Source organism: Myotis myotis, unplaced genomic scaffold (genome assembly GCF_014108235.1).
Source record: "Myotis myotis isolate mMyoMyo1 unplaced genomic scaffold, mMyoMyo1.p scaffold_m19_p_12, whole genome shotgun sequence".
NCBI lineage: Eukaryota > Metazoa > Chordata > Mammalia > Chiroptera > Vespertilionidae > Myotis > Myotis myotis.
In genome coordinates this window covers 25,223,687-25,241,622 of record NW_023416316.1, presented here as the reverse complement: position 1 = coordinate 25,241,622, position 17,936 = coordinate 25,223,687, and the positions used below count along the sequence as shown (strand labels likewise).

The following is a 17,936-nucleotide window of genomic DNA, read 5'->3' as shown; positions in this document are numbered from 1 at the left end:
TGGCCAAAGGTCATATGGCTAGAAAGAGGCAGACAAAGAAACTGATCCAAACCTGGCTGTCTCGAGGTAACCTGCTCTCACAGCAGGGCCATATTGTACCTTGGGCCAAGCCCTATGCTAATGACTCAGGTGCCCAGTTGCATGGAACCATACTTCCTGCCACTGAGGAGCTCCCAAAGAAGAGACAGTCACATAAACAAATCATTACTCCAGAAAATGTGTGACAAGTGCCAAAATCCAAACAAGCTGGGGCCAGGCTCAGCAGAGCAGAGGGAGTGGAGGCTCCAAGAGGCCAGGGCAGAAAGGCCTGAGGATCATGACTCCCACCTGCTCCAGTGTCCTCCTGGGTGGATGTGAGTTTGTCCCTGCCTTGCCACTGTCCAGCCTCCAGGAGGGAAGAAGCTGATAAGGGAGCTGGCTCCCTTCACACCTGCAGGCTCTCTTCAGGAGTGACTGGGGAGAAGAGCCCAGAAAGGGAGGATATGCACAAGCCGATTCACACACTGAGGCCAAAAGACCAACAGTGAGCCCGAGAAGGACACATAGCCTTGAGACAGAGAGAGACCCCCCTCACCCCCCATAAAAACCGAAGGAAGGGGGCCAGAAAAGAGCTGAGTGCCTAGCCCTCCTGTGGGTGCGTCGGGGTGCAAGTGTCTTCTGACTCTGGGCCTAACGCCCTGGGGGCTAAGCAAGCAGCCCACCCAGCCGGGGTCTTGAAGGGTGGGGAATGCCTGAGGCACCTGGCTAGCTCTCACGGAACTCACCCCCTTCCACCCGCACCCGGGAACCTAGACTGCGTTGCAGGGGGAGCTGCTCTGACGGCTGCCGTACAGGCTGGAGGAGTCAAAGGTCCCAATCAGAGGCCGGGGTCCACGCAGACCTGTATTGCTGTCTCAGGTGGTTGAACTGGAATCCAGGCTAGGCATTTCCCCTTTGAGATAGCCTACAAACCCTGAGCTCTATCGCCCAAAATGACCCTCCACAATCTTCCGTGAAAATGCCAGGCTTCTCAGAGTCCCAAACCTGTGCAAAGAGCTCAGCAAACTCAAAAAACCCGGACGTTGGACGATCCCAGGGGCTGCTTTTGCACCCACGGTCCCGGAATTTAACGGACTTGTGCCTGCCCACCGCCACCTCCACCCGCCCCGGCCATCGCCAACGCCGAGCTCTCTCCCACCCGGTGGCCGGGCTCGATCTGCTCCGCGGTCCGCGGCTCTGGAAGGCTCCCTGGGCGCCTGAGATAGTCACCTGGGGGAGTCACCTGGGAGAGGGGGCAAGGTCCCGCCCCCGCTCAGGCTCCCCTGGGGTCCCTGACTCTCTGCGCGCGGTCGGACAAGTTCAAGTCTGGCTGCCCTTTTCGCCGCCGTCGCTGAGCTCCCCGCCGGCTCGTAAACTCCCGCTCCCCGCGCCGAGGACTCGCAGACATTGGGAGTGGAGAGAAACGCGAGGTGCTTCCTCCAGGCGAACCCAGAGGCTGGTTGTGGGGAGCAGAAGGCTCCCCTCTCTTGGCCTCAGTCCCTCCATCTGATCCCCGGGAGATGATAATTCTCTCTTCACAGTATTTAAATGAACCAACGGCGAGAAAGCACCCGAAGCAAACCCACCCCACCCCACCCCCACCAGGCCGCAGAAACATTTTACTTTAATCAAGTGCTACTTCTTCCAGGCAGCGGCATCTCATCTCTGCCCAAGGGTGGGTACGGCTTGAATTTTCCCCAGCTTGTCTTTTCTCACATCCGAGTTCGCCCTGTAAAGAATTTAAAAGACGAAGAAAACGATCTCGGGTCAGCGATGTGCCCCACCTCATCCTCTGGACTCCCTGGAAGAGGGTCGACAGGTTGTGAATCCCCCCACTTAACAGACGGGAGACTGAGGCCTAAGAAGGGCAGCGGAAGGCTCAGGCCTCCGGATCGATAATGAACTAGCTAGAATCGGAGCTCTCATCCCACCCTGCTGCTGCAATCCTGGCCCTCGGGCAGCGGCAGAGCTGGACAGGGGACCCCCTGCATGGCAGGGTGTTGCTCTGCTGCTCTCTGAGGCCATACCGCTCTGACCCTGAGTGACGGACGCAGAGTAACCCAGTCACTGTGTTGCCACTGCATCGAGATTCTTGGATCTGATTTGCACGCAATGGGGCCAGGAGGTTCCATTGCCACCGGTAAGGTAAGGGTAAGGCAGGTGGCCAGGCCAGACCATGAAGCACAAGTGAGGCTCTGAGAACTTGGGAAAAAGGGAGAGGCTGCCCACCGGGAGGTAAGGAGCCCCAATATCTAAGTTTCCCTTTCAGTGCTGAACCCTCCCTGCACCACTCTAAGCCAGCCCCTTGCCAATCTGGGCCTGGGTCCTTCCAGCTCAAATGTCCAAGATTTCCTTAAGGAGAAGAGCTGGTTACTTCTGAATCTGCATGAAGGGCACCTGGGTGGGTCAAGGGATAGGGAGGAATTTTCCACGACTCCTTGGATCTCCTCCTTTATATTTACAAATCCTTCAGGGCACTTCAAAGAAGTCATAGGGAGAAAGCTGCCAGCGGCATCTACAGAGCACCAGCATCCACACACACACACACACACACACACACATACCCCAACCTCACACACACACAAAAATTACATATTAAATTATCCTTCAGGGCAGCAGGGTTTTCCAAAGGGTGCTGGGGATACCCACAGGACTGAAGGCAAACACAAAGCAGATGCAGATCACCCACCAATGCCAACATACCCCTGCTGACCAAGGAGAATGATTTCCAAAGGACTGGAACCTAAACCGTAGCTTTCAAATGGTTCTCAATGGGGTCTGTTACCCCTACAAAACATTAAGTAGCACCTCCCGGAGAAGAGGGGCAGATTTGACCAGAAGAAAGCAAGGAAATGCCCAGGCACCGAGGGGATCTTTTTGTATAGTTTTGATCCAAACGGGTAAACTGTCACCGTTCACTCATCAAATCTTTCAATTCAAATTTTACATCGTGAATTCATAGACTCTTCAAAGTACAGAAATTTGAAATAATTCGTTAGAATAAAACATTCATGCACTAGACTCTTTAGGATCTTTTGCTCATGAAAATCTTAGAATCTTGGGATTGCTAATCTTGGAATGCTAACTCTTGGTCTGCTTGGTCACAGCAAAGTTTGAGAAAGAGGAATTGGAATTCTAGAAGAATGTGTCCACTGACAAGAAACCTTGAGGATCAAGAAATCATGAGACATGAAGGCTTCTAACTTTAGCCATTGGAGCTTAAAGTACAGAATCATAAACTCATGTAACCAAATAAAAGTCATGACCAACCAAAGTCAATGGTCATGAATATTACAATAATTATTAGAATTAGATTCTTTGAGTTAAAGAATAGTGGACCAGTACTAGCATTTCAGGCTTAATGCTAGTTGTGCATTAAGAGGAGCCAAATTTTCCAATTAGACATTCCTAGACAGAAATTCAAATGAAGTAATATATACCACCTTAGAGCTGCAAACATATCGAAAATCTCGAGAAGTGATATCATATTTTCAGGCACAAAAATCTTAGTCCCAGAATCTTAAAATACGAGGAATATGCTTTTACACTTTGACCAGAAGCTTAAAATCACAGGAATATAGTTACAGTCAAAGAATTTAGACTTCTGGTCATGAAACCTTAGAATTACAGAATGTGAATTCTTTGATTTTTGGAATTACGTTAGGATAGTGATCCAAAATTTTAAATTTAAAGATTTTATTCTAGAATCTTGGAACCACAAAATCAAGTATTGTAAGATTGATATAATGTAATCCGGTTAAAATAAAAAAAAATATTTTAACTGTTTTTCTCCCCTTTGATTAAACCTGGATTTTCGTGTCCGTGTTACTTTGGAAGAAGGAAGCTGGGGGTTTTGTTGGGCAGTGAAAAGCCCCACTCCAGTCATGCTAACTCCTATCCACAGAAATAGGTCCTCCTGCAAATCGTGCAATCGCTTCCACATCCCGAGTTGGCAAAGCAAGGACCTAGGAGGTTCTCTGCCTTTCTTCCAAAGATTGTTGCCCAATGCTTGGCGGGGCTGAGCCTGCCCCCAGCTCTCCGCCCGCGAAGAAGACTAAAACTCCCAAAGGCTATGCCCCACCCTGCACCCGCGGCCCTGCAGAAAGCTGCCTCCGGGCAAAAGCCTCTGGATTTGGCACCAAAGCCCGGGAGTCCTAAGGATCGAAGAGACCTCCGAGCTCTGAACGTGCCCTCTATTCACAGAGCAGAAAATTAAGGTCCTGATTTCGAGGAAGGGACATCCCTAAGGTCTTTTTTGCGGAAAGGCCGAGCAGCAAACCCTGGCCGGCGGGGCTGCCGCCGCAGGGAGTCTCTGGAGAGGCCTGAGGCTCGCCTTTGCGAAGGGGGGGGGGGGGCGCGGGGGGCGCATCAGGAAACCAGACACCGGCGAAGCAAAAGGGTCCCATCAGCCCGCCCCTTCCTCGGGAGACGCGCCCATGCCGAGCACCCCCGCGGCCATCACCTCTGGCAGCCCTCACTCCCCGCTGAGGAAGGGGCGGTTCGGCCGCCCCCTAGGTCTTGGGAGTCACTTGGAGTCCTGTGGCCGCGAGAGGGCAGAAGCCCAGCCTTCATCCTCTAAGCTGCGCGCCACTCGCCATCATACATACAAGAGAGGGGTAGAGTCACCCAAAGACATGACTGCAGGTCTCGGGCGGCCTTTCCCTTAATATCCCCGTAATATCGGCAATAGAAGGAATCTAAAGACGCAAACCCTCCCCACCGTGGGGGAGTCCTCGACCCAAAGAGAAAGTGGCTGTCTCCAGCGCAGTCCGCACAGACACGGTGTGAGGTTCCCCCAGCAGCAACACCACGCGGGGCTATGGCAAGTCACCTCCCCTACCGGGTCCGGGAACCCTCCTCTGGAAGATGCGGGACTGGAGGAGGAACGGGCCAGCCAGTCTTGAATGGGGTTTGCAAATCATCCTTGAAAGACCTTGGGAGCCAGTCACCTGGAAAGTCTTCTCCCTTCCCAGCCCCCCACCCAACAAGAATCAGCACCGTCCTGGCCAGTTCTCACCCTCGGTGGACAAAAAGGAAAGCAAACCCTTTCTTTCACCTGTGGGTCCCAGCGCCCTACAGAGGCTGGAAACGTCCGGAAGCGCTGAGTTCGGGCGCCGAGATCCCCAAGACAGTCCCTGGCCTCCCCTGGCCTCAGTCTCCCCGTCGGCTGCGGCGTGCAGAGGAGGCCGGCCGGGGGATCTCCCAGCACCCTCCCCGCTCTGATGTTTGGGGCGCCCGCCCTCCGCCACAGCTGCTCCTACCTGGAGAGGTGCGCCCGGGCCCAGGGGGCGGGCAGTCGGGGGGCGGGCGGGGAGCGGGCGCCGCCCTAAGCTTCCTGGCGCCTTTAAGGAGAAGGAGTCGGTGGAGGGAGGAGCCGGTCCGGGTTTGTGCAGGGCAGAGCCTCTCCTGCGGTGTCGGCGGTGGAGGCCAAGTCTGCGGAGAGGGAGTCGCCGGCCGCCCCGCCTGCCCCGCGCCAAGACCTCGAGGCCCGCGCCTCGCCTCCTGGCCCTCTTCGCCGTCCGCAGCCAGGGCCTCCGGGGCGCGGCCCAGCGACCCCACCAGAGTGCACACGCCCTCACTCGTTGCCCTTCTGGCCTTCGGGCCGCAGCACGACCTCGACGGTTATCCTCTGATCAGCGGGAAGCCCAGACCGGTGCAGGCGCCTCGGCCCCCGGACTCCTGCCAGACCCGCTGACTGCCTGGCACCGGCGCCAAAGGACCGCTCAGCTAGTCCCAGTCCCAACGCCGCTGCCGGCGCCTGGCCTCGCGCCCCCGAACACGGGCAGAGCCGTCAGTGGGCAGGACACGCCCCTCCGTCTGCACCGAGGCAGCCGGAACGCTGCGGGTGCCCAGCCTCCAGCGCGCCCTCGCCGGGGAACTCGTGCTCCGGCGCCAGCCCGCGCGGACCGCGGGAGCTCTCAACCGAGGAGCCCGGCGTCCTTCCCGGGACCCTGCGCGCCGGGCCTGCGGTTCTCAGACCCGCCCCCGCCCCTCGACGGAAGCGCGCGGCGGGGACGCGACGGCTGCACCATGACAGCCGAGAGCGGGCCGCCGCCGCCGCAGCCGGAGGCGCTGGCCACCGTGAAGGAGGAACGCGGTGAGGCGGGGGCCGGGGTCCCGGTGGAGGCGGCGGGCCGCGGCTCGGGCGGGCGGCGGCGGAAGCGCCCCCTGCAGCGCGGGAAGCCGCCTTACAGCTACATCGCGCTCATCGCCATGGCCATCGCGCACGCGCCGGAGCGCCGCCTGACGCTCGGTGGCATCTACAAGTTCATCACCGAGCGGTTCCCCTTCTACCGCGACAACCCCAAGAAGTGGCAGAACAGCATCCGCCACAACCTCACGCTCAACGACTGCTTCCTCAAGATCCCGCGCGAGGCCGGCCGCCCGGGCAAGGGCAACTACTGGGCGCTCGACCCCAACGCCGAGGACATGTTCGAGAGCGGCAGCTTCCTGCGCCGCCGCAAGCGCTTCAAGCGCTCGGACCTCTCCACCTACCCGGCCTACATGCACGACGCCGCCGCCGCCGCCGCCGCTGCCGCCGCCGCCGCCGCCGCCGCCATCTTCCCGGGCGCCGTGCCCGCCGCGCGCCCGCCGTACCCGGGCGCCGTCTATGCGGGCTATGCCCCGCCGTCGCTCGCCGCGCCGCCCCCGGTCTACTACCCGGCTGCGTCGCCAGGCCCGTGCCGCGTCTTCGGGCTGGTGCCTGAGCGGCCGCTCAGCCCCGAGCTGGGTCCCGCGCCGTCGGGCCCCGCGGGCTCCTGCGCCTTTGCCGCGGCCGGCCCCTCGGCCACAGCCACCGGCTACCAGCCCGCCGGCTGCGCGGGAGCCCGACCTGTCAACCCCTCCGCCTATGCGGCCGCCTACGCGGGCCCGGACGGCGCCTACCCGCAAGGGGCCAGCAGCTCCCTCTTTGCGGCTGCTGGCCGGTTGGCTGGGCCAGCCTCGCCCCCCGCAGGTGGCAGCGGCGGCGGCGTCGAGACCGCCGTGGACTTTTATGGGCGCACGTCGCCCGGTCAGTTCGGAGCGCTGGGGCCCTGCTACAACCCCGGTGGGCAGCTCGGAGGGGGCAGTGCAGGCGCCTACCATGCTCGCCATGTGGCCGCCTATCCTGGCGGGGTGGATCGTTTCGTGTCCGCCATGTGAGCCGAGCATACGGTGGAAAAAATGCATAGATGCCTCGGCTGTTTACGCAAAGTCTCCCCAAGACTAAGGACAGGCCTGGAGAGAGGGCCGAATTGAGAGCTACAGAGAAGAGACGTGGACAGGAGAGTCGGCCTCCGAGTGCATCGCGTACACACTCGGTTCACTTTGCTCATGGGAGGAAGTTGGGAGAGGCAGCTCAGCTCGCGGACTGGGACAAAGGACCCTCAATCAGGTGACGCGCCTAAAGGCATGCCTTTCAGGGGGCGCAGTGTAGTGTCTACACCAGACTCTAGGATCCGAATCACATGCCTTCACTCTTCCCTGTATGCAGGGGAAACGGGCCTTTTGACACGGGTTCCGCCTCTGATGCCTTTAACTGTGTTACTGCAATAAAAGGCTCCAATAGCGCCTTCCTTGTTAAGGTGAGGAAGACAACTGTGCAAAAGAGGTAGTTTTGTTTTCTTTTGTTTTCAATTGGAGAAATCGCTCTGCTTTGCCGGGCCTGCCGCTGGTTTTCCCTGCCTCTGAGAATAGCAGATACTGCGGAGCCTGGACTGTGCCTCAGCTCCACAGTGTGACCGAGTACCGTCACCCATACCCGAGTCTCCCGGCTGTTACACAAGAGGGCTGCAGCGTTCATATGATCTGCAAGGGCCCGATCCCCGTGGATGCTGGCCTGCATATTTGGCAGCATCCGTGGGCCACCCAGGGCCTAAACTAGCCCTATTCCAGGGAATTGGAACAGAGCTCATGGCAAGCAGCTAATCTAAAGTCTCTGGATTCGCTCCAGGCAGTCATTATATCATAATTTCTTGAATCTTTTGAGCATGATGTGCTGATTATTAGGCAGCTGTTTCCTCTGGGTCCTAGATGTAGTTTTCCAGTGAAGCAGGTAGAAATACGTTTGTCCACGCTCCATCCACTCTTCCTTTTCACAAGCAGCCCTGGACCCAGGGGATGAACTGAAGTTCAAAGGGGTGACAAGGATTCAGGGGAGCCCATTAGTGACGCTTTCAGTGTATGGGGTTGGCTGTTCCATCCCTGGCCCCTGGCACCCTCTGCCACCCTCTCCCTGTGCAAAAAGGAAAGTGAAAAAGTAACTGAGGTGGTCGTTGAAGTAAGCTTTAGAAAGAAACTAGATTTTTAAAATTTTTGTTTTGTATCCGTTTGTCTGTTTTAAGAAGCAAGCTAACCAAAAGTAGAAAATCCAACAACTTTCCCACCTTCCTCTTGAGAAATCTTGTAAGTTTCTATTCTGGAGTAAACATGTCCAACGTTAAATATGGTAGAGGCTCGGGTGCAGCTTTCGGATAAACCCGAGTGTTCAGATGAACCGTTTTAATAAAAATCTTTGAGCAAGTGAGTTCTGGCAAGAGAAACTCGGCCTCTCTGTGCGTAGTTAACTTGGTAGGGAAGGGTGGTGGGTATGTGAAAAAGAAGACTGAAAACCACTGGTACTTTTTATTTTTAATTTGGGGGATGGCGCTGTCCTGCTCACATGCATGTGCATGTGATTCATTCCAGGCGGGTATTTGTCTAATTCAGTGTTGTCCAATAGAAATAGAACGCAAGATCCATGTGTAATTTAAGTTTTTCTAGTAGTCACATTAATAAAATAAAAAGAAACAAGTGAGATTAACTAATAATATTTTGTATTTAACCCAATATGTCCAAACTATCATTTCAACATATAATCAATATAAATATTGTTGAGAAGTTTTTTTTTCATACTAAGTCTCCAAAATACTCTCTGGAGTGTGTTTTACAGTTTTAGCTCATCTAAATTTGGACCAGCCACCTGCCCCGGGCTCAATAGGAGTGTGTGGCTGATGACTACTGCGCTGGACAGGGAATGTCTAGATGCTGGCCATCCTGACTTTGGTGGCGCTAAACGACCACCTGGAGGCAGAAGGTGGCAGGAGCACTGACCCTGCTGTCCGCGAGTCTGGGTTCAAGTCCCAGCCTTTTGAACTTGGAAAATTCTAGGGGTTGGTCGTCATCTCCATGTGGACCGGTGCTGGTATGAGATTCAAAGGCTCCCCATGCACAGCCAGACCGCTGGCTCTCCTCCGCAGAAGGCGGGAAGCCTTGCTTCCTTGGAAGCCCTGGAAATTGAGAGCCCTCCACCCAGGGGTTTTGTCCTTGGCTGGTAACAGCCCAGCAGGGGATTGGGGCTGGGAAAGGATGGTCTAAGCGCCCCGTTGGTACGGGAGTGTACCCTTCCTCTGTTTTTTGTTTGTTTGTTTAATTACCAAGTCAAGTGATTTGACAGCGCCAATAACCTTAAGCCATTGTCCTCATTGTGAACGGGAATGGGTGACCCCTACCTCGCAGAGTCCTCCTGAAGTTGAACAAGACACTAGAAGTGAAAAAACTCTTTGTAAACAAGTACGAGGCACAGGAGGGAGGAAAGGCTTTAAAATAAAAAAGCGCCACCTCATCCCCACCTTACCTGGAGCATCACCATAAAGCCCGGGAAGGAGAAAGATGGAGTGTAAAGTGCCCGCGCCTTCGTGTCCATCCCCCCCCCCCCCCACGCTCCTTGTCAACCAGGACCACAGGTGAGAGTGCCAAAGCCAGGGCCTGTGCCCAGAGGAGGCGGCGAGGAGGGAGCGTGGTGTCACGGGGAGAACAAGGGGCCCCACGAGGGTTGGGATCGAGGCTTCGACAGAGCATCAGTCCTCTCGGCCTCCCACCGGCTGCCGACACCCAAAGCTCAGGTGCCACGGGGGCGGGCCGGGCTGGAACCGACGCTGCAGCGCAGGCGAGCGAGCGAGCGCCCACTCCGGCTTCCGCGGTGGTATGCAGCGCGGGCAGACCCTCCGCGTGACTGTAGGCTCTTGAGAACATTTCATTGCAGTATTTTGGAAATTCCAACTCCAAGAACGCCCCCAAACCGTGGACCAGGACCTCCCGGTTCCCCTTCTGGGGGCTCAGAGACGGGAGGTGCATTTCTCTCTACTTTTTCTTCTTCCTGTTATGAAGCCCCTCTCTGAGCCCTGCACCCCAGCGTTGTGTGCAGGCGGCCCCAGGCCCTGGGCAATTAGATGCGTTCTTACCTAATTGCCCAAGGCTCGTTAGAATTCGCCCCAGAGCTGTAACATTTATTTTCTTTCAAATTAACTTTGCTTGCAATTAAGCTCAGGAAACCAGCAACAAAAGCAGAATTGGCCCGAGGTCGTTTACCCGAAAACGGATTAGGGCACCTTCTTCCCGTTTAAGGGGAAAGACTCCAATTCAGACAGCAGAGGTGAGGGGAGCAGCAAGCTGCTCAGGGCGATTGCTGGTGAATCCTCCTCATCCTGGCGATTCGTGTGCCCAGAAGAGTCAGGGTAACTGTTGAAATGAATTCGGGCGATTAGAACTGAACTAAACGCCCATGACATGAAGCAGCGGTATGTAGTTACAGTTTACTCAGCACATTCATACATCATCTCATTTACTAAGAACCTTGTGAGAACTTTCTTTTATTAAAATTAATTTTTTAAAATACAAAATTGGCACACATGCATTTATTTTTTTAAAGTTAGAAAGGAAAAATGTCAAAGGAACCCATAGCTCACCCAGAGAAAGCACAGTAAACACCTCAGTATTTTTTCTAGTTTTTGTTTTTCCCGTGTAGGAAGCCTGTGCCGGAACTTTGTCAATGAAATGCTGTGAGATCTTTTTTGTGTTTTTTTTTAATAATTTAATTTTTCAATCACGGTTGAAATGCTGTGAGATCTTGAACAAGTTTCTTCCTGCACTGGGGAGGCCTCAGGCCCCCTTTCATTCTCTAACTCCTCTTTTCTTGGTCATTTGAATCCCGGATGCAGTTCTCCAAAGGCCAGGAGACAGGCTTGGAGAGAGGCTTAGAGCTGAGGCTGCCCTCCCTGCCACTTTACACAAGAGACCCAGACCCTGAGGCCTCGCAACTCATAAGTGTAGGCCATAGGCCAGCTGCATGGACAACCCCTGGGAACTGGCTAGACATGCAGAGTCCTGGGCCCTACCCCGGATCTACTGGACCAGAACCTGCATTTCAACAAGCCCCTCAGGTGATGCATATGCCCTAGGGCCTAGGCAAAGAGGCAGAGCATTAGAGAAATGGGGGTGGGGAGAACTGTGCCATGTGGTTGAGATCAGAGGACCAGAATAACCTCCAGGAGCCTCCTGTTTCTGACTCAGAGCCCCATACAGTGCTACCTGGTGGCTCTGCATAGAGAGCGGGGCCAGGGCTGGGGTGGGGCGCTTTACCTCCTGCCTTAGGTGCACTTTCTGGGTCTTGGATTCCTGGCCCTCAGAATGGATCTCACCTCATATTCCCAGACTTATGGCAACTGTGGCAATGACATGCATTGAGAGTATATCTAAAAGCATCTTGAAAGCTGAGGTACCAGTTAGAGCCGGGGCAGGCACCCAGGCTCCTGAGGCGTTTTTTGGACCTTAGGTTTTGGTCTTCGTACCCTTCCTAAGCAACAGTCACTTGCTCAGTATGGAATAAACTCAGCCTTTGATCCTTCAGCTCCAGACCCAAGTCTGGGGTAGGTGGGGGTTTAGGAGAAAAGTAAAGCTTTCTTTTCAGGACACAATAGCCAGCCAGAAGCAGCCCCCTCTCTGAGTCCCTCTGGGCTGAGGGATCCTTATTAACTGGTTGGCAGCCACTGCTCCAAAGGTTTCCTTAAGCCAGCAGTCGCCAACCTTTTGGACCTCACGGACCACCACTGGTCTGCAGACCACTAGTTGGTAGCCGCTGCGAGTCTAATAGAGCATTTTAAGTGCCCCTGACAGCCCTAAATCCTGGGCACCTGAGCAAGTCCTCCCCTGCCCCCAATACACACATCTTTCTGGAGAACTTGGTTTCTGTGCTCATTCTGTTCCTGAGAAGGGCTGCCTTCTAGGTGGGAATTGGCATGACAGGTCACTGGGGGGGTGGGGGGGGGGGGGGCGGCGTCCTGATTAAAAGCAGTTCAGACAGGGAACATGTGCCATGAAGAATGGGGCAGAGCCCAGATTGGGGAAGCATTCTTCCCAGAATTACACGGCAACTCACCGGGAGACCAGGACTCTCATCTCTCTGCTCACATGAGATCTCAATAATAGGAAAAAACAGGAACATCACGAATGTGTGTAGAACGTCCACAGAGCTAAAGAAGAGGCACATGACTTACCCAAGCTCTCATAGCTAAGTGCCCAACCGGACTAGAACCTGTGCCTCTCCCAAGGGAGACTGTATTTGATTGTCATCTTCATACAGGGCAATGTGGAAATGGAAGTAAGCACATGGGGGAAGGAGAAGGTGACAGTTGGGGGTTCAGGGCAGCTTGAGGGGATTCCCTGTTAGACCCTCCATTGTATGGATGGGTAAACTGTGCCCATGACTGGTTTACTAAAGTTTAGGACAACCCAAAGGGAAAGGCAGTGTGGGCTAGTGCTTCTCAGTCCAAACTGGGCAGTGAACTAAGAAAAAATGGGATGGACAGGTAGGAGGAAGGAGAGGAGGTTCTTAATGAGTTTGCCACTGGTCATTCCCTGACCCTGCCCTCTCTCAGCAGAGCTTCTGGAATCGCCCTTGCTGCTCCCAGGAGATGGTAACTGCTCTCTAGAATTCCCAGTGCCCCCCTGTCGGCCCTGCAACCCCTCTTCTGAGAGCCGAGGCTCAGATCTCCAGCTCAGCCCTGAAAGGTTAACCAGGTACAAAAGCCGTAGTCAGGGATCAACTGTCAGCCCCTCCCAGGTGAGAAAGGGATTGGGAAGCTGGAATCAGGGTGGATCTCAGCTTTGGTGGAAAGAATCAACTCATCTCACTATCTAAGTGTGGGTAGAGCAGACCCTCAGCTGTGGTTTTCAGGCTTGGAGGCACTCAGCAATGAGAGATAAAGTGTGAGAACCATAGCATCACAGAGCCCAACTCTCGCCTTTGCTGTCAGTCCCCAGCAGCCAGACAGGACCTCCCCATGGGTTCTCCTGCATCCTCCCTCCATTTTGCCCCACTGCCCTGGAGAGCAGGTTCCCTCACCTGGTACTCAGGACCCTCCATGATCCCTATGGCAACCCTGTCCTCAGCCTCATCTCCCATACCTGCCCTTCCTGCATCCCTAGGCACCAGCCAGCCTGCTGTTCCCCAAAAATCCCTCTGTGTTCCTGTCACCATGAATTTGCTCTGACCATTACCTCTCCAGGAACCATCTAACCCCACCCTACACTTCCAAGGGTCCTCAGTGGGGAGGCTCCATCATCTCTGTCTCATGGATCGCAGCACCAGCCTCCTAACAGGGCTCTCTGCTCCCCCTCCGCTACTCCCCTCAGTCAGTTATTTCCCGCACAGCAGCCAGTATATGGCCCAGCTCAAAAGTCAACGGATCTTGTCACTCTCTCACAGAGTCTCAGACCTCAAGACCAGGGAGTGAGATTAGGCGCATGGAATGCCTGTGGGAAGCCTTGTGAAGGGTTCTTTTTCTTTATTATTGGGGGGTGGGGGGGAAGAGTTGTTGTTCCACTTATTTATGCATTCATTGGTCAACTCTTACATGTGCCCTGACCGGGATCAAACCCGAAACCTTGGCTTTTCAGGATGATGCTCTAACCAACTGAGCTACTCGGCCAGGGTGTGAAGGGTTTCTTACACATTGAGAAACATATTTAATATTAGCCTTTTCAAAGTTTCCCCCTCCCAGGTAACACTTTCCTCTTACCCTAAATTTTCATCAGTCTCATACAACTATTCAACCTCGGATGAAGTGGGGTCTGCTCACATTTTTCCTGCACTGGTGCTCAAAAGATGTCCTATCGTGGGGACTGGACACAGGGGGCTTGATGGTAGAGCTCAGAGTGACCAAATGAAGCATGTTGAGGCACAGTGGGCAACGCTGAACAGAAATGAAACAGTACATCCTCTTTCTGGCATATTCAAGAGGAAGGTGTGCCAGACACCGTCCACTGTCTAGTCTGCCCTTTTCCTTTGGTCACACGTCCCTGATCTTCTCCAGGTTTCTGTTGGTCATGCGTTTCAGGGGAAGTCTTACCCCTTGGGGCACCCCTGGTTCAATCTGAACTTGTCCAACGTAAACATGGTGAGGATTTCATCACTCTTGCCAGTGATTTTTTTAAATTGATTTTTTTGAGAGAGAGAGGAAGGTAGAGGGAGAGAGAAACATTGATTGGTTGCCTCCTGCATGCACCCTACTGGGGATCAAACCCACAACCTGGGCATGTGCCCTGACCAGGAACCAGTGACCTGTCAGTGTTCAACCAACTGAGCCACACCAGCCAGGGCTTGCCAGTGATTATTTAGAAATGGGCACAGGATACTTCCCAGGCCAATGAGATGTTCAGAAAAGTCTGCTATAGGCTTCTGGGAAGCATTTCTTTGTTTTTACAAAGAAGGGAAGAGAAACAGCCCTTTTCTTCCTCTGAGTGTTTTTGGAATGACTCCTGGGAGTGTGGTAGCCATGTTGGACCCGGAAGGCACCAGCCTAGGAGAACAAGCCAACCTGCTGAGGATGGCAGAGCAGACAGGTGGGAAGAACCTGGGTGCCTGATGCCATCACTGAGCTGCTGGAAGAACCAACCCTTAAACGATTCATTACACACGTGGGCCCCTAATTTTAAAGATAACAAATATCCTCCAACTTTAAGCCTTCTTCCTCGAGCTTTCTGTTACTTGCAACCAAATGCGTCCGAACTGATACAGAAGATGACCCTTACAGGGAAGGAAAAGAATTGATTCTTGGCTTATTCCCTTTGTTATTTCCTTTGCAATTCTTATAAATAAACATGCAGCTGGCAGGTTTTTATTTAATAGAAGGAAAACCAAGGCCCAGAGAAGGTAACTTTCCACGGTTGCACAGAGAGCTAACCTCTTAGACCTCCCAGGGCTCTCTCACTACACCATTGCTCTTCCTCAGCTTCATGTGGCTGAGCAGTGGCACAGCTGGCTAACCATCACCCGGACATATTGAAGGGTGGCTGTGTTCAGCGTGTACCAAGCACTTCCATATACATTGCCCTTTGGATCCTCACAACTGCCCTGGGAAGCAGCAGGTTTCAGCTGCATTTTTTTTCAGATGAGGAAATTGAGGGCCAAGAGGAGAGGACAAGCTCAAGGTCACATGACTGTTGCATGGGAGGGACTCAGCCCAAGTGTCACAAAATCCACAGCAAAAGGGACCTGAGGATTTTTCTTCCCTGGATCTGGGAATTGAAGATTTGTATCTATGTATTGACTGGAGCTCCAGGGAAATTCTCTCTCTTTGGGCCTCTGGGTACAGTGGATCCTCCACATGCCCCTGATTTACCTCCACAGAGTGTGTGAGGCTTAAAGATAATGTTGTGAAGTGTGTGGATCTGGTTGCTTAAGATTCTACAAAGTAGAATGTTTCGTTCCAAAGCTGAAGGAGTCTGGCTGTTAAGACAAGCCCAATATGGGACCATGCTTCCCGTCACCCCACCCTGACCCTTCCAGCTCCTGCCAGCATTGGTCCCACCAATATGAAAGTGGCAGGAGCAGGCACATAGGTTACAGAACACCTGGGAGAGGCTGTGGGCAGCTGGGTAATTTCCAAATTAATTGTAGGAGAAACCTAACAAAACAATCTGCCTGCTAAGCATCCTGGGAGCTCTGCTGTGAGACTGACAGCCTGGAATCCAGCAAGTACAATGCCGCCAACCACAGACAGGAGGGCCCTTCCTCCTTGTGGGGAGGAGGTCTGACTTCCTTCCAACAGGGGCCCGTCTGGGCCTGCAGCTGCCTGATAGGAGAACAAAATCCCAGAACTGAAATAGTCTTTCCACCCAAATCCCAAACTACAATGAACATACACAGCTTTTCTGAGACCCTGCTGCCAGGTCGGCCAGCCCATGACTTATATGGTCTGGCAGACACCTCACTTCTTTGCAAGGGGCTTTCAGGTCTCATTGAAGATTTCCTCCTGAATTCGTTCTCAGGAAACCTGAGCTGTCCTCACTGCACGAAATGAACCTGGAGTCTATAATATATTATTAATAGAGGTAAAATCTTACCTTTGTTTGGTTCTTTCCTGTTTTCTGAGAGGCTGCCTGCCTCTGTCAGAAAAACACTGGTTCGAATTCTGGGTCTGGTACCTGGGGAAGTCTCAGCCTCAACTTCCCCAGCAATAAAATGGGTATAATACTGCCTTCCCTCTCTAGTAACAATCACAATGGCTAACATTCAGTTAAGTGCTTCTCAGTCTCCAAAATCTCCCCTGGGAGGCAGTGACCACAAAGTAGGAAATGGTGGGAGCAGAGTTTGAATTCCGGCAGCCGAGCATCAGAACTTCTAGGTGACACCACTTTGCATCAGGAGGCTCCTGGTTCTCAGAGAGGCACTAGGCTGGAAGTCAAAACACCCAAGGCCTCCCCCTCCCCAGCCACTAACTTTGTGTGTGACCTTGGGTGAGTCCCTTGCCTTTGGTAGTCTCATCTGCACACTTGGTAGGTGTATGTGACTGGAGGCAATCAGATGGCCTCTACTGTCCCTTTAGCATAAAGTTTGGCGAGTTTGAGTGCCCCTCCCTGAACACGAACATGAGTATAGAATAGTATAATGTGAAGGTTTTTGCAAATTGTAGTGTGACAGTTTACTACCAAGATCTTCTCCCAAAGTGAATGAGATGGGCGAGTTTTTTATTGCATTCATGTTTATAGAATGGAGAACTGAAGTCCAAAATCAGCTTAGGAGGCAGCCCACACTAGACTCTTGATGCTAGACCCTGACATGATGCTCTTGCTATTACACTGAATGAATTTTCACAATGAATGGATGCCCATAGCATACCACTGATCCAGGCATAATGCTGTGCCTGGCATCGTGTCTTGCTTGCAGTGGTGCTCACAACATGCAGACATAGGAAAGTGGCTTGGCAGCAAGAAGTGTGAGCGTCAACGCCCACCTTCATCAGCCTGGGTCCAGGGGGACTTAGGACCAGCGACCACCCAGATCCGGGCCCAATCTTATAGGCTGCTCAGACCCAGGGTGCCAGGGAGAGCCTGGGTCCCCAAGCCTCTGCCCTCTGCCCTGTTATGTTCACCCTCCAGATGGAGCACTGATAGTTGTCACAGGCCTGACATGCCTCATACCCCATCTGTCCCTCCTGCCTGCTCCACAGTCACACCGTGTGGTGGCAGCTTCTGACATGGCTTCCCTCCTGGTACTCACAGCCTGTGTAACGCCCTCCCATGGAATACAGGTTGGACCTCTAGTGACTTGCTTCTACTCAACAGGATACAGCAAAAGTGATAACACGTCCCTTCTGTGGTAGGTTGTAGGAGATTGTCATTTCCACCTTACTAGCACTCTCTCTCATTTGCATTAATGAAGCAGGCTGCCAAGTTGTAAGACGCTGTGTGGAAAGGCCCTGGTGGCAAGGAACCAAGGGGCTTATGGGGAACTGAGCCCTTAGTCCACAGGCCACAGAGAACAAAAACTGCCAGCAACTGCATGAGTGAACTGGAAAGTGAATCCTTCCTGGCCGCACCTTGAGGCAACTGCAGGCTTGTGAGAGACCCTGAAACAGAAGACCTGTGAGATAATAAATGTTGCTGCTTTAAGCCACTAAGTTTTGGGATAATTTGTTATGCAGCAGTAGGCAAGTGATGCACAGAAAGCACTCCAACTTACACACAGTCTCGGGCCAGGCTGGCTGCCTTAGCCAGAACACACACACACACACACACACACACACACACACACACACACACACACACACAACTGATGCCTGGTCTCCTTGTGGTAGGAGATTTGGGTCCTTCCCCTAGGTCAGCGGAGACTTGGTAAA

The 17,936-nt window shown here is 53.5% G+C and overlaps 1 protein-coding gene across 1 annotated transcript; it reads left to right on the top strand.

The window, feature by feature from the left end:
• The first annotated feature begins 5,391 nt into the window (after positions 1-5,391).
• Positions 5,392-7,606, top strand: FOXE1 (forkhead box E1). The gene has a single exon (XM_036330261.1). The coding sequence runs from the start codon at positions 6,049-6,051 to the stop codon at positions 7,159-7,161; it is 1,113 nt and encodes a 370-aa protein (XP_036186154.1). The 5' UTR covers positions 5,392-6,048; the 3' UTR covers positions 7,162-7,606.
• Positions 7,607-17,936: the final 10,330 nt, after the last annotated feature.

What these genes read in the sequence shown, in the direction of transcription:
- FOXE1 (XM_036330261.1), top strand. Translation starts at nt 6,049, where the DNA reads ATGACAGCCGAGAGCGGGCCGCCGCCGCCGCAGCCGGAGGCGCTGGCC.